The 14,515-nt window shown below is 48.2% G+C and overlaps 7 protein-coding genes across 7 annotated transcripts; 5 read left to right on the top strand and 2 right to left on the bottom strand.

Annotated features, from left to right (window-relative positions):
* Positions 1-572: 572 nt before the first annotated feature.
* Positions 573-1,393, top strand: ANOM_000010 (uncharacterized protein; the record flags this gene model as incomplete). Its single annotated transcript, XM_015545268.1, has 3 exons — positions 573-615; positions 677-855; positions 911-1,393. The coding sequence occupies 3 exons, from the start codon at positions 573-575 to the stop codon at positions 1,391-1,393; spliced, it is 705 nt and encodes a 234-aa protein (XP_015412438.1).
* Positions 1,394-2,782: 1,389 nt separating this feature from the next.
* On the top strand, positions 2,783-3,976 carry ANOM_000009 (bromodomain-containing protein; the record flags this gene model as incomplete). The annotated part of the gene is made up of 2 exons (XM_015545267.1): positions 2,783-2,860; positions 2,927-3,976. 2 exons carry the CDS (start codon positions 2,783-2,785, stop codon positions 3,974-3,976), a joined length of 1,128 nt encoding a protein of 375 aa, XP_015412505.1.
* A 770-nt stretch (positions 3,977-4,746) lies between these two features.
* Positions 4,747-5,531, top strand: ANOM_000008 (uncharacterized protein; the record flags this gene model as incomplete). Its single annotated transcript, XM_015545266.1, has 2 exons — positions 4,747-4,926; positions 4,962-5,531. 2 exons carry the CDS (start codon positions 4,747-4,749, stop codon positions 5,529-5,531), a joined length of 750 nt encoding a protein of 249 aa, XP_015412502.1.
* Positions 5,532-6,891: 1,360 nt separating this feature from the next.
* On the top strand, positions 6,892-7,877 carry ANOM_000007 (uncharacterized protein; the record flags this gene model as incomplete). Its single annotated transcript, XM_015545265.1, has 2 exons — positions 6,892-7,108; positions 7,177-7,877. The coding sequence occupies 2 exons, from the start codon at positions 6,892-6,894 to the stop codon at positions 7,875-7,877; spliced, it is 918 nt and encodes a 305-aa protein (XP_015412508.1).
* A 589-nt stretch (positions 7,878-8,466) lies between these two features.
* On the bottom strand, positions 8,467-9,537 carry ANOM_000006 (zinc-binding alcohol dehydrogenase family protein; the record flags this gene model as incomplete). Its single annotated transcript, XM_015545264.1, has 1 exon — positions 8,467-9,537. The coding sequence occupies one exon, from the start codon at positions 9,535-9,537 to the stop codon at positions 8,467-8,469; it is 1,071 nt and encodes a 356-aa protein (XP_015412509.1).
* Positions 9,538-9,948: 411 nt separating this feature from the next.
* ANOM_000005 (uncharacterized protein) lies at positions 9,949-12,043 on the top strand (the record flags this gene model as incomplete). The annotated part of the gene is made up of 7 exons (XM_015545263.1): positions 9,949-10,335; positions 10,403-10,507; positions 10,562-10,635; positions 10,686-10,858; positions 10,935-10,966; positions 11,003-11,449; positions 11,507-12,043. The coding sequence occupies 7 exons, from the start codon at positions 9,949-9,951 to the stop codon at positions 12,041-12,043; spliced, it is 1,755 nt and encodes a 584-aa protein (XP_015412510.1).
* Positions 12,044-12,940: 897 nt separating this feature from the next.
* Positions 12,941-13,633, bottom strand: ANOM_000004 (uncharacterized protein; the record flags this gene model as incomplete). The annotated part of the gene is made up of 1 exon (XM_015545262.1): positions 12,941-13,633. One exon carries the CDS (start codon positions 13,631-13,633, stop codon positions 12,941-12,943), a length of 693 nt encoding a protein of 230 aa, XP_015412430.1.
* Between the last annotated feature and the right edge of the window lie 882 nt (positions 13,634-14,515).

Here is a 14,515-nt window from a genome sequence, read left to right as displayed (position 1 = left end):
GCTACTAATTTTCTCAACGAATGGTGGCTATATGAGAACGTTGGTTGAATATATATTTTAGTCTTCTGGGGGCCGTTGAATGGAATGCTTGGACATCCAACTTATGAGCCGGCTGACCAACTTACGACGATCGCTGTCAATTCTCACTAGTATTTTTTATCTTACTTGGAGAGTCTGGTCGGATTAACCAGGGGTGTGGCTGTTCGAGTCCAAATTCTATCCGTGGACTTTGTTATACGTTCTATGACTGAAATAATCGGCCAACCGCTTCGTCAACGGTCTGTTGTTCAGTATATCTATTGCCAAGACAATCAACAAACGACGACCAACCTCCTTAATTACCATGCTCATTACTCTATCCTGTAGACAAGGGGCCCCTTGCGTCCACGCGGTACCCATGCAACGAAGATGATAACTAATAACTCGCTCATGATTGGAATGTCGACGCGTCAGGAATGTTGCACATCGTCGAAATAGACGTCATTGTTCCAACTGCAGCTCCTATGAATATGTTTATCTGGGCGCCTCTGATTACAGTCTTCCATTCTGTCACCTCACACCATTGTTCCAACATGACAATAAGAAACGCCATCCTCTCTACCTTCGTGGCCGTCGGTACATGTATACTAGAACCCCTTCCACCTGCCTGAGGAGATATCTGACAATACTCCGCCAGTCTTGCCCAGCTGCCACGCACAAGCGCCTGAGGCTGTTGTTTACAACGACCCAGCTACAGGAATCACCTTCGATACATGGAATGTGCCCTCGAGCTCCAAGGCTGGTGGGCTAACGTTCGGCGTAGCTTTGCCTAGCAATGCACTGAAATCAGACGCTACTGATTTCCTCGGATACCTAGTAAGTCTGCCTTATTTTATCTTCTACATGCGACAGCGCAAGCTAATTAGAACAGCACTGTGCGGCCACCGAGGAGTCCGCGGCAAATGGCTGGTGCGGTATCACCCTAGGCGGCTCCATGACAGACGCCCTTTTATTCGTTGCGTACCCAGATGGCGACACTGTGCGGACCTCCCTACGTTTCACCTCGGAATACGCAATGCCTGGCGTATACAGTGGCAACGCGACCGTAAAGCCGATTTCCTCCACTGCCAACTCGACCGGTTTCTCGTTCATCTTCCATTGCCAGGACTGTCTGCATTGGTCGCAGGGCGAGACTACTGGTAGCGCATCTACCAGCAGTGGTCTCTTGGACTTGGGCTACGCACAGTCCGTCAAAGCACCGAGCAATCCATCCTGTGCGACCGAGCTGAAGCTTGTTCGACACGATCTACAGGGCACGTGGACGGCGATGCTTGATGATCATGCTGCGAGCGATTCCTACGAGAAATGGTCGGCCCAAGCAAAGGATGCAGTCCCTGACAAGTGCTCTGCGTAAATATATTATATTGTTTCTTCTCAAACCAGTCGACTCAGTTGGGACTTGTCCACGCGTGTATTTCTCCAGGTTATAGTCGAGCTCGATAGGATTGGTATCAAGGCCAGTCTGGATATACCGTTCGAAAGAAGTAGCAGAGAACAAACTAATGTATCACTTTTCTGTGTGGGGGCTGTTTCTCAACGAAGAATAGGAATAGAACTTTGTGATTTCGTCTCATCGAGACTATGTTCCTGCAGTGGCCAGACATAATATTACTAACCTGAAACCTATTTACAATCACCAAGTCACCAAGTCTGTATGTTATGAGTGGTGGAGTGTTTATTAACGCGCCACTTTTGCTCTGTCTCTTTGGTTTAGGGTTAAGTTCCGCTGTACACAAAATACCAAGCAAAACAAGAGTAAGCATTGCCCACAAATCCACCAGCAGCATCCTCTACCGTCGTAGTCAATTCCAAGATATCCCTCGCGCCGGCGACATAAGATCGGAGGATTCGGATATTAGGAAGCGATTTATTTGTGTTTGAAATGGTTGTATGACTGTTCCCGAACTGGTACATAACCGTTGGCGGATTCAAATATCAGCAATATTTTTTATAAGAGTTATATATACCATACCACAAGTCGATCATTCTATTAATTATCGTTAATAATGATTATTTCCTCGGTGTTTAATATTAATGAAGTGCTTATCATATTAATATTGCTACTGCGACCTTCGTAAACTTGGGGCAACTGCTTACCACTAGACTAGTATCCGCATATATTCACGGTATTCTTTCACCTAGCTTTCATTGCGCTAGCGGGAACAATACTGTATGGAACCTGTTTAAAACATATATTTCGGGTAAGAGCAGTAAAAGAAAGGCGAAACCTTTGAACCCTTTCAATACAAAACCCAAGGCGAGCCACTGTTTACTGTATGATATAGTCATATAAAACAGTTTTCATGGTAACAAACACTGGCTTCCAATAGTTTCTTCCGTCCAACTGGTTTATATACCCATATCAACATCCCAGCGATTCTTTTTGCCAGGTTAAGGATTAGATAAGTCATGACTAACTAAGGCTGGACACCAATCAGAGGGGGTAGGCCTCGACATCTTCCCAGGATGGTTTAAGGGGCTTGCGATACTCTGACAACAAAGCGACTAGGCACCTCACGCAAATCCCCCGCAATTTACGCGATGCCGATGATTGCGTATCGAAAAAGATCGGGATCAGCATACTCATTATATATTGATAGCCCAAGTTCGCCAGTATTCAACGTAGATGGATGAACCATAGCAATCGGCGCCAGATGACGGTGGGCAAGATCTCCTCCCGACCACGAAGCGCACAGCCTTTGAAGAACCACGTACGGCTCATGGCGCGAAAAGAATTAAACACATGTGTGATGCCCCTGATGGTACAACCCCAGCTCTTAAGCCTCCAGCTACAATCCCTAGGGTAGCTTTCCCCGAGAAGGTATGCTACAATCTGTACCCAGCCAACTGTTAGGAAATCTTCTAACTCCTCCACGCCGGAGTAAAGCCGGCGGTTATAGAAGAGCGAAACGGCGAGCTCGAATTCCAAGTGGTCAACAATGACGGTTCCCAAGAGAGTACGATCATTCTCACAGGACTCAAATGCCTGTTTCAGAAGCAACTCCTTAAAATTCTGAAGGATTATATTGCCCGCCTTGTGTATGACCGCACCCATCAATCTTTGGCCATTGTGAAAAGGCCCCTGGAGGTCATTGGTGGGATATCATTTCGAGAATCCCGAGAACTCATGTTCGCCGAAATTGTGCTTTGCGCGGCCTCATCTAATCAGCAAGTAAAAGGCTATGGTGGACATCTTATGGCTCATGTCAAGGACTATGTCAAGGCTACTTCCCCCGTGATGCACTTTCTTCCTTATGCTGATAATTACGCCACTGGCTATTTTCAAAAACAAGGCTTTACCAAAGAGATCAGCCTCGACAAGTCGATCTGGATGGGGTATATCAAAGATTATGAAAGAGGGACCCTGATGCAATGTTCCATGCTTCCCCGAATACGATATCTTGAAGTTGGTCGTATGTTGCTAAAACACAAGGCAGCCGTCCGAGCCAAAATGCAACTCTTAAGCAAAAGCCACATAGTCCATCCACCACCCCATCAATGGACCCCTGGTGTTACTCCAACTGATCGACTATCCATCCCCGGCATTCGGCAAACTGGCTGGTCTCCAGAAATGGATGCAGTAGCGCGAGAACCACGGCATGGAGCCCATTTTAATGAACTTCGACGGTTTCTGAACCAAATCCAAAACCATAAACAAGCGTGGCCTTTCCTTAATCCGGTGAACAGAGATGAAGTTCCGGATTATTACAATGTGATCACATCACCAATGGATCTGTCGACCATGGAAGAGACATTGAAGAATGATTCTTATACCACTCCGAAAGAACTCGTCGGGGATCTACAGTTGATCTTTGGTAATTGTCGGCAGTATAATGATGCAACAACAGTGTATGCTAAGTGCGCGGTTAGGTTGGAGAAGTTCATGTGGAGCCTCATCAAGGATATTCTGGAGTGGTATGAACTACTTGAAAAATAATTGGTCAAGTCAACATATGTTCGCCGTAAGTAGCTATTCGTTTAGCAGCAATCTATGTGCACAATCTGTCTGCTCTCCAGCTAGATAGATCTCCGGCATTTTGCCTCCAAGTCCCTACAGGACTAGGCCAAGGACTGATCGGGCTATGCTTGAATCTGGTCAAGGAAGGGTCACATGATTAGATACATGAAACAGGTAGTGCTCCAGAACATTGCCTTGTTTGGAATGACTGGCCATTGCGCCCGAAAACGGTCCCTCGGATAGAAGTGAGCTTTTACGAAGCCCAACAAGATCTTCTAGCTCGGGACCATATACCATAACTGGTGCATTCCTGTCTTTGACCAGAGTTCAAACCCTATCCTATTTGTTACTCTATACCATTTGAGGTATGACGGTATGAACCGAAGATTAGTGGAATGTTCTGCAACACCATCAGCAATGAGGTAGAGTTCGTTGGACTGATTTTCGATCAACACGAGTCGCTAGAGGGCCTTCACCTGTCAATCCGAGGATTGGGTTCTGGGATCTACAACAATACGAGGATTATCCACTTTTCACGGCACAGTCTGCCCACCTTGTCCACTTGGCAGACACATTCTTCCCGTATAAACATGAGATGCCAAGGATCTAACGAGCGAGCAGAAGCATATACGAGGAAATGATGGGCATCATGGACACTCGGTATGCTATAAATACTCGGATGATTGCCATTCGAAACTACTCCGCTAGTATCACTGGTCCTCTCAACAACCCCTTCCCTTTCACCTAACATGGCTTCCCATATCGAGATTCACAGGGCAGTTCGCTCGCCCGTGACTTTCTTCGTTATGCTGTCGTATCTCATGATGATCCCAGGTGTCTTGGCGATGAACTTTGTGTCCCGTGAAGAATGGAAGGCACGCGCGCCAAAGGAAGCCTATAAACCAATGACGGATGCCAAGGGTGTGAAGGTACACTATCTGGGGCCCAGTTCAGTGGAAAGCAGCACTCAGAGTGCGACGACTTCATGAGATCTGTACAAAACGAACACATGGACGAATCGCCTGAAGATTACTTTGACATTGCCTACAATCTTGCCGTGTGTGAACATGGCTATGTCTTTGATGGCCGTGGAAAAGGCCATCGCAGCGGTGCCAATGGAAATGTCCAGCTGAACTCGGATCATTATGCTGTGCTCGCCTTTCTCGGAAAGCAAGGTGTCACGGAGCCTAGCGATGCGCAGATTACTGGGCTGCAAGATTCGATCGCGTATCTTCGTCGCGCGGGCGCTGGTGATGAGATTAAGGGTCACCGAGATGGTTACAATACCGAATGTCCCGGTGGCCCGCTGTACAAACTGGTCACTGATGGTAGCCTGGACCCTGGTAAACTATGGGACGGAGGGTCTCATACAGTACGGAAGGGAGAGGATCTGGATACTATAAGCTCCAAGTACAATGTACCGAAGCAGTATATAATTGCTGCGAATGATCTTCAGCCACCCTATCGTCTTACTGTCAATCAGACGATAGAGGTTCCTGCTCGTGGAGTGCCGCTTGCTGAGAGTGGTAACTGATAGTCGGGTGCGTCTTGTCGCATAGGTCGTTGGATTCTGGTTCCCTATCTACCTATTATGGCAGCCGTCATGTCGGATATAAATGCGATTGCTATGTGGCTTTGCGAATATCAAGCCACAGCTACCTAATTACTGACTTGATGGATTGCACAATGGGATGGTTCCGTGGAGGATGCTCTGGGTATGCGGTACATGATGATCATGAAAGCCAATGTCGCGTCTGCACATACATTATATCACGAAAGAGATTTTCTAGTTCATCTTGGCAGTGTAGTTAGTTATGATCAAGTTACATTTGGGTGTTGACCACCATTTATGTCCCTCCGTTACGTAGTCTGTTATGCGGCACGTCAAATCAGGAGTACTTGTGAATTATCCTCCCATTCCTCTAGAACAAGACATTGCAGAGGTGTGTGAAAGCATAACTTCACAAACGGGACACATTCTAGGGCTATTCGCACTGGTTATTTTGATAAACTTGGGAACGTACGTATTAGTGAGAATAGATGTCCAATTCAAATTTATTAACTCGTCACTTCACTTAGATGTCGTGGTCCGATGCAAAACGGCAGGGCAGGGTACTCTAAACTGAGCCAGGACCCGTCCATTGAGACTTTAGGCAATATTGAAACGTCTTGTAATGTAAATGCTTGATTGGTCAGCTTTACGGACTTCGGGATTGAATATTTTGTACCACTTCGCTGAACAGCCTCGCTTATTGATTACGTTCCATTCGAGTGCGAACCCTGTGTGCACCTGTGGATTCACCTAGGGACTGCTTATTTGAGTCTCTCATTCGCTATATAAAGCCTGCAACTGTTTGAATTGAGTTACCGCTGTCCCCAACACCATCTGACCCTTGCAGCTCTACAAGTTATTGTCTGGAAATCAGATTTGGTTAGAAAGGAGATAATAGGGGAAGATTGGTGCATAATAACAGGGATAGCCCTTTTCTAGCCCTCTACACCGCGTGGGTGCGCCCCTCAAGTGCCAGTCCAAGGTAAGGGCAACGTATCAGGTGCTCTATGATGCGGCACATCACTTCAGCAAGTAGAATATACTCCGATGTCTCTCCGTGTTGTAAATCCAACTGGAATGGTAGACACCCGAGTTATAGTGGAAAAGGTTCTATGCGGGGCTGATCGGTTGGTTGTGTGACAACCGAGTAAGCCAAATTCCACCTTTCATAAGCCTCAACGTGTTGGATTATACATGGCAATCTCAACAGGCCTTCACGTCCTGGTCGTGAGAAAGACTTTCGTCTCATCATTACCTATTCTTGATAACCACTGGATGTAGTGGCTCAGTACACGACAGACACTGGGCTCATAGTGCGTCGTCAACCGTGCTTTCTCACAAGATGCGCAGCATATATAAGGATCGGTGGCATCCCGCATTTGTCCTTATCTCTGGAGTACAAGCAATGACCCTGTTCACGCCTCGAGCGACGGAACCTATCGGCATCGACCTGGCCCCACCGTTTCCCACCGTTACTGCACTTGTCAGCCATGGTTTTGGACATCTTGAGAAAACCCGATTTGCACCTGCAAGCGACTGCGGTTACTGGGGTGATAGAGGTGAGTAGGAGAGTTGAGGTAGAATCCGCCTCTCGCATAATGTATACTGACAATGATTTCTGATATAGGGACATACACATGTGACAATAACTACGCTTGCCGATTCCATTCATCGCATGCCGAATACCCGGGGATGGTGGGCTGCTGTCCCAAGGACCCTCTTGGATTATGCGATGGATTCTATAGCACTTGCTACGGCCGCCAGGAGATATCCAAAACTCCGTCCTTGCTGTCGTCAACTGATGATCTCTTTGCTATATTCTGCACCGAGGATGTCTGGTCATACTGCTTGCCCAGGACCTGGCCTGAGATAGGCGTTTCCGCATTCGAATGTACAAATTTCACTCTCGGGGCAACGGCTACAGTACACACCATCTCCACGTACACAGATGCCTCAGTCCTTGGTATAACCGTTGTTTCTGCCGTATCAATCCCATGGATCAAGGATCACGAAATGATCATGCGTCTAAATTTCAACCCTACAAAAGCCGCAACAACCCATTCGTCTCGATCAACTGTCATAAACATGGCGGGCCCCTCTTCAGGGCCCTCTCTGATCCTGGTGGGTGCAGTAGTGGGGAGTGTTGTCGGGGGTTTTGTGGCGCTTTCTACTATGGTGATCATTCTCTGGATACTACGAAAGAGAAAGATATCCAAGAATAACTTGTTCTTGAGCCAACAGTCATCAGAACAGTGTGTATCTGTCCGCTCAGGCTCAGAAAACCAAGCTTCTCCTCCTGCAGAACGAAAGAAAGCCCAGCGCGCTTGATGGCAATTCGGTGCCTCGAGTACGCCAGGCTTAGACATTATGCTCGTGGTATCGACCAACACGATCGCCTGCGTTCACCTGTAGTATCTGAAATATCCGCCGAGGGGTTCAACGGTTGCGAGGAGTTACCTATGACTGGCAGTTTTCACCTGTTGTGAATATTGGAATGCCATCCATGTAGGTAACTGGCTTCTAGCTGTCAATACTAGTGGTAGTTATAGGAGGTCCTTGTAATTCATACCAGCGTGAATTTGTGGCAGTTTCAAAAAAGAATAGTGCTGGATCATGATATACTTTATGTAGTATCGGCTTTCCCACTGATTAAGAAATCGAATTGGGCTACGCAGCAGATTCTGGAAATATTCTATGACTATGAGTCAAGTGTCCTTTGACCACAACAGTAACAAGGACAAGTAATCCTTAGCTGACTGACATATCTGGGAAATACAAAACGCGTTGCGGATGTTAAACTACCATGGTAAAGTGGCTTGGGCATCTTTCACACTAACAGTAATTGGCTTGCGATGGGTTCCATGAAGCATCTACCAAGATGTCAATCTCATAGAGGGATAGTCTCACGTGTATATCCCTACAGCAGTGGATGCTCAAGCGCCAGCTTCCCAAATCCCCGTGTACCATCAGCCATCACCTGCAGTTCCTCCAGCGCAGTTTCCGCTGTCCCACTAACCACATCGACAGATGGGAATTCGAATTCCGCACCGTAGTTTGCAACCGCCCATTGTAGAGCCTGCCATGCACGCACATAATCAGAAGGTCGAGCTGGAATCGTAATGGGCCGAGGAGCCCCCTGAACCCGGATAGTAACGTCACGGTTCGGCGTAGCGAAGGGCATCTTGAACCGAGGGTCATGCTGAATTACAACAGAGACAAGATTGGCCTGGTCTGAAACACAATCCGACATAAGCTTTGCTGAGCCTGTTTCTCCGTAACTCCCAACCGTGTCGAAAGCATAGCTGACGGAATCCCATTGTCCTTCTTCTAATGCAAATTTGATCTGCGAAGAGACGTCCGGGGATCTATAGTCAAAACACTTTGTTGCGCCGAGCTCCAGCAGAAGTGAGTGTCTTTTTGGGGACGCGGTGACGAAGATCGGATGGATCCCGCTTGCCCTGGCGAACTGCACTGCACAGAGACCGACACTGCTTGATGCGCCCCAGATCAACAATGGTCTACTTGCTTTCTCTGTGTTTTGAGTGTCTGGTAGAGGAAGCTCGAAAAGGTTGTACAGTGTATCAGCAGCTGTCATGGCCACGACGCTGAGGCATGCCGCATGTTGCGGTGGAAGGTTTGCCGGCACATGAAATGCCATTTCTTCTGGGCAGACTAGGTATCTCTGATGGGTCCCATAGCGTGCTGGCCTATTGAGGCCGGTAGGAGTATACCCGGCAACAGTGTCACCAGGGCTAAAGGAAGACTGAGGCGGTGCCTGCAGAACTTTCCCACAGAAGTCGTAGCCCAGCACGGCCGGGTAAATTCCCAGGAGAGTGGCATGTTTGACATCAGCCGGGTTTGCCCCCGAGAACTGTGTCTCGATCAAGAGCTCTCCATCTCCCGGCACTGGAAATTCTAAACCTCGCCGAACTCGGAAGATGGCTTGTTCGTCGGCATATAAACCGGTATTCGTGTTGGTCTGGCTCATGATTGGTAATGCCGGGCAGGAAGAAGACAGATGACAGAAATAGCCTTATGGAAGAGGGAAAGACAAGATCGACGGCGCTTCTGGTCATATATAGACCATGTATTACGGAGTAAGTTCGTAGTAAGTGCGGAGCATCGCGGAGATTTGGCGTGGACTTCAATTTATCCATCCTTACGGAATCTACAATCACTTCCGATTCCGCTTAATAACCTACTTTATCCCCACAATAGTTATTGTGGGGGCTGTTATGCAATACGTACTCCGGAGTAGACCAACCTCAGGCAGTCTTGCTCCCATGTATATATACCGATTACATATGGTCCAGCATAGTTACACAGTTGCTCCTAGCTCACTGCTTCTAATTGTTCACTTGGAGTTTGTCAAACCGCTCCTTAAGAGACTACCGCCATTATGTCCGTGGAAGAAAAGCTCCGAACTCAATTTCCAGACACAGTCTACACGGCATTAGCACCACCAGACCGTCATCCTGGATTCAACTACAAGGGCTTCCATCCAGGCCGTGTTACTCGACTTCCAAGGGGCCATGTAAAGGAGCCTGGATATCAGGCATTCCCAGTGGATGTGACCTGGGAAGAAGACCAAGCAATTGTCATGCGCGACGGCGTCAAGCTCTATGCAGATGTATTTCGCCCCACTGACGAAACTGAGAAGGTACCTGCAATCCTACCCTGGAGTCCATATGGGAAGGTCGGGACTAGTACTACAAACTACGATAATATGGGGCCATGGCGAATTGGTATTCCATACCAGAATCTGAGCGGGTACGAGACTTTTGAAGTGAGTTATCGCCAGGCCTCGTCGACCCCAGTTAGAAATAACAACAGCAACAATTGACTGTGTGAAGGGTCCCAACCCAGCAGAATGGTGTCCCAGGGGCTATGCAATTGTAGATGTCGACGCCAGAGGGGCGGGTCATTCGGAGGGTAACCTTATGTTCTGGGGCGAACAGGTAGGTCCAAGATGTTATGAGAAGGGTAGATGCAACTGCTAATCGGTCAACTAGGAAGCGGTTGATATCTATGATACGATCAGCTGGATAGCCCAGCAGCCATGGTGTAGCGGATCAGTAGTTATGGCGTATGTATTATGGTGTATACCACTCTGGGAATTATCTGACCGTTTGAAAGGGGAAACTCATGGTTGGCTATTTCACAGCTCAACTTTGCGTCGCGTTTCCAGCACCCAAATCTGAAGGCGATTGCCCCATGGGAGGGATTAACGGACCTCTATGGTCATCAGATATGCCGCGGAGGTATCCCGAAACCTGCGTTTGGTGAATTGATCCTCCGTGGGCTTGCAGGTGCGTTATACCCATCAGCCTCAGAATCCCCGCCAAAATGTGATATATGCCGTAGATTTCTAAATATTTTCTTCAGGGTATGGAAAGGCAGAGAATATCGGCGCCATGGTCAAGTCCCACCCATTGTTTGACGCATACTGGTAGGAAAAGCGAATCAAACCGGAAGATATCAAGGACATTCCGATGTATCTTACAGCCTCCTACTCGACTGGTCTTCACTGCGATGGCTCCATCAGAGCGTTTGAAACAGCAATGACGTCTAAGAAATGGCTACGTGTGCATTCCACGCAAGAGTGGCATGACCTATACAGACCAGAAGCTACAGACGACCTGCAGCGCTTCTACGATTACTACGCTAAAGGTATCCAAAACGGCTGGGAGGCAGAAACGCCCCGTGTGCGACTGAGCCTATTGGGGTACGATGGTAGTATGGCGAAAACAATTGTCGAGCGCCCTGAAGAGCAGTGGCCTCCAGCACGGCAGCACATCCGTCGCTACTATCTGGATGCTTCAACTCAATCTTTAGGAACAGTCAAGCCTGTGAATTCTACCAGCATTGCGCATGAAGGGCGTTCATTGATTGCTTCCTCGGTATGTCTCCTAGGAAACATTCAGCATTTTCCATTTATTAATTACGTTATGATTCAGGATTTCAGGCTCTTCTTCGACAAATATACCGAGCTATGCGGACGTCCCTTTGTGAAGCTATACATGTCTTGCAATGTGAAGGATGACTTTGATGTTGTGGTGCAGATACGCAAGATCTCTTCGTCGGGAGAGCCTCTTGAGTCTCTGAACTGGTCACCGATGCCCGCACCACGGCCGAAGGTCCCAAATGTCAATGTCGCAAAGCATCTAGGGCAGCAGGGTATGCTCCGAGCTTCACACCGCGTGAGCCTACAGCCCCGAGCCAGCGAAGATGAGGTTCCTGTGTATGACCATCGCAGCAGCCAACCGATCGCTCCTGGAGAGATTGTTCCTCTTCTGATCCCAATATGGCCCCTGGGAATGGTTTTCGAGGCCGGTGAAGGTTTGATCCTGCGAGTTTCCGGTCATGATATGTCACTCCCGGAAACAGAATCGTTGAGGCTAACAGCCCCAATCGATGATAATGAAGGGCAGCATACCGTGTACACGGGTGGAGAGTATGAGAGCCATCTGGTACTTCCTGTGATCAGCGAATAGGTATGGTTGGGGATGGATAGTATGCTAAGGAGTAGCGGATCCTATGATTTAAGTCTTGAAATTGATGGCCGCGTTTGTACTATCTCCTGGACCTTTATGAGGAAATAAGCTCACCGATGCAAATCATCTGAAGGGATGGTGGCAAAGAATGTTTCCAAGGAAGTCAACAGTCCCGATAATGGGATGAAGTTTCAGATTTAGAGTAACTGCCTGTAGGAACTATCATAGAAACTCTCAAGCGTGTCATCTGATCCAAGGGAGCTGTACGATTCCGGTGATATACTGAAGGCAATAACTATCGCTCGAGAGAAAGCCTTTTACGGGTATGACTTAATGGTAGAGTATTGAGTACAGATATGCCTATATACGACGGCAGTTGCTGCAGAGGCTCCCACTCTTTAAGTTGCCTTTCGCAGTGAGGTAGCTATTTATATGTTGTGATTGGGGTTATCATTAGGGTTGGATGGTGGTTGTTTTAGGGAGGATGATTGTGGATGTTCTGAAACAGCTGGCTATAAATTGATACTGAATTCAATGGCCCCGTTCCGTTCATGATGCTCCAATCCTACCTAATAACCTATCGACCGAGCCGGTAATCGCGCATCAGGTGGGCAGTGGCACAGAATAGGGCGTTTGAGATACACTGGCGGACCCTGCTTACTAGTGAGGCAAGCTGCCTGCGCATCATCCGCCCCTAAACGCTTGATCGGGTTATCTGTATCACACTCCTTATCCTAATGATCTCCTCCATCCGATACAGTATATTCCCCTCGCCTTGTTCCAAGCCTACATAGCCCATCACTAGTGGGGAAGTTCCAGTCACTCTTCCCTTCAATAACTCCAATGCTGTGAATGATTGAATGCGAATTAAATACAAGTTCATATCCAGAGTCTCACTTAGTCCAACACAGTAACATTCTTCCCAGGCTGTGTGCAGTTCGTCAAGATGTTAATCGGCGGAAACGTTCCCCCAGGAGTAAAGGCCAAACTGCTATAGTTGTAAGTTGGGCTCAACATCATAATCTGACCGACTGTGGTACCAAACTCCTCCGCCAAGTCCTTATATACGCCCCAGCTAAAGCTGTACGGCCTGATCACACATGTGGTATTCTCACAAAGCGGCACTTTGATGAACCGCCCAACAGGCAACTCATCCGTCGGCTTCGTCCCACCCACCGTCCCCATATCGCCCACCAACGCGTCGACGGTGATATTAAGCCGCAGCGCGACTTTCTCGTACGTATCCCCGTTGACGGTGTAGTATAGGCGAGGCCCACCGACGATGCAGGTATTCGTTGCGTTCCCAGATAGCAGGCAGGAGGTGTTGTCGGGGTAACATACTTCCCCGGGTATAATGAATGTCTCGCCGACGTTGGGGCGGATGGTGACGTCGGCCATGAGGTTCTGGCGGCCGATGTCGCAGACGCCACGCTTTGTGATGCGAGCGACGTCAAAGACGGTCGTGTTGGCGTCGGTGATAGGGTAGTAGTAGGTTGTAGTGTTGAGGATCGTGGGGTCGCAGGTGGCACTAGCGGAGGCGACGAGGGTGATGGAGGTAGCCATGGCTGCGAGTGTGAAAGAGGATTTCATGATGGCGGTTTGCGGAGAACAAGTACAATAGTGAATGGCCCAGGCTGGAATAGGGTAGGACATAATGTGCTGTATTGCGGTTTATAAACGCTGAGGGACATCTGCCTAGTTAGTATCAGCAACAGCAGTTCCAAAGTTGTTCCTGAGCGTACGTACACATAGTAAATGTCCTACGCAATCGCATGCAACACTGCCTGGACCGTGGTGGCCTGAAGATACAGCACTGAGTCAATCATAGTTGGCCATTGGGCAATGCCTATGCCGTGATTACGAAGCCTGAATGTAAGAGGGAGATCGGATAGATCGACGCCCTGTCGATCCCTCTACCACAACCGTGATTAATCTGCGTGGGACCTCGCAAACTCCCCACCTTTTGGGAATGGTCACCGCCGATCATTTGTTCAATATGAGGTTCTGGAGCCATTCTCCAGGCCCTTGCGAACCGTCTGTCGCTTCTGTAACGAGTTGGCGCAGATTCTGTGCCGCCATATGTCAACATAACCGGCGCATTATAATGTGCAAAGCTTTATGGCCGATGGTGCTACCCACAGTATGTACACCGGATCGTCGTGTGGGTTTAGTCTCTCTCAGTATCAGCCCATTGCAACGACACCTGCAGCTATGCTCTCTCTCTTTGTTTCACCCTGCTGGTGCTGGCCATCGGCGCGTCTGCTGCATATACAGCATGCTCATACACAGCAGATGGGAATTGGCCTCAATACTCGAGTACAGAATAGTATTCATTGATAACTGCTAAACTACCATTAGTAAGGAGAGGCAGGTGTAAAAGGCATCATAGGCATGCCAAATCGCTTATATATAAAGTTATTCAGAAGGCTTTGTTCGATTTAAATGTTCATTTCCGAGCAGTTGCCAGTTCTA

Source organism: Aspergillus nomiae, assembly GCF_001204775.2.
Source record: "Aspergillus nomiae NRRL 13137 chromosome Unknown contig00002, whole genome shotgun sequence".
NCBI lineage: Eukaryota > Fungi > Ascomycota > Eurotiomycetes > Eurotiales > Aspergillaceae > Aspergillus > Aspergillus nomiae.
Note: the sequence above shows the minus strand (reverse complement) of the source record. Positions and strands in the feature narration are given on the sequence as shown.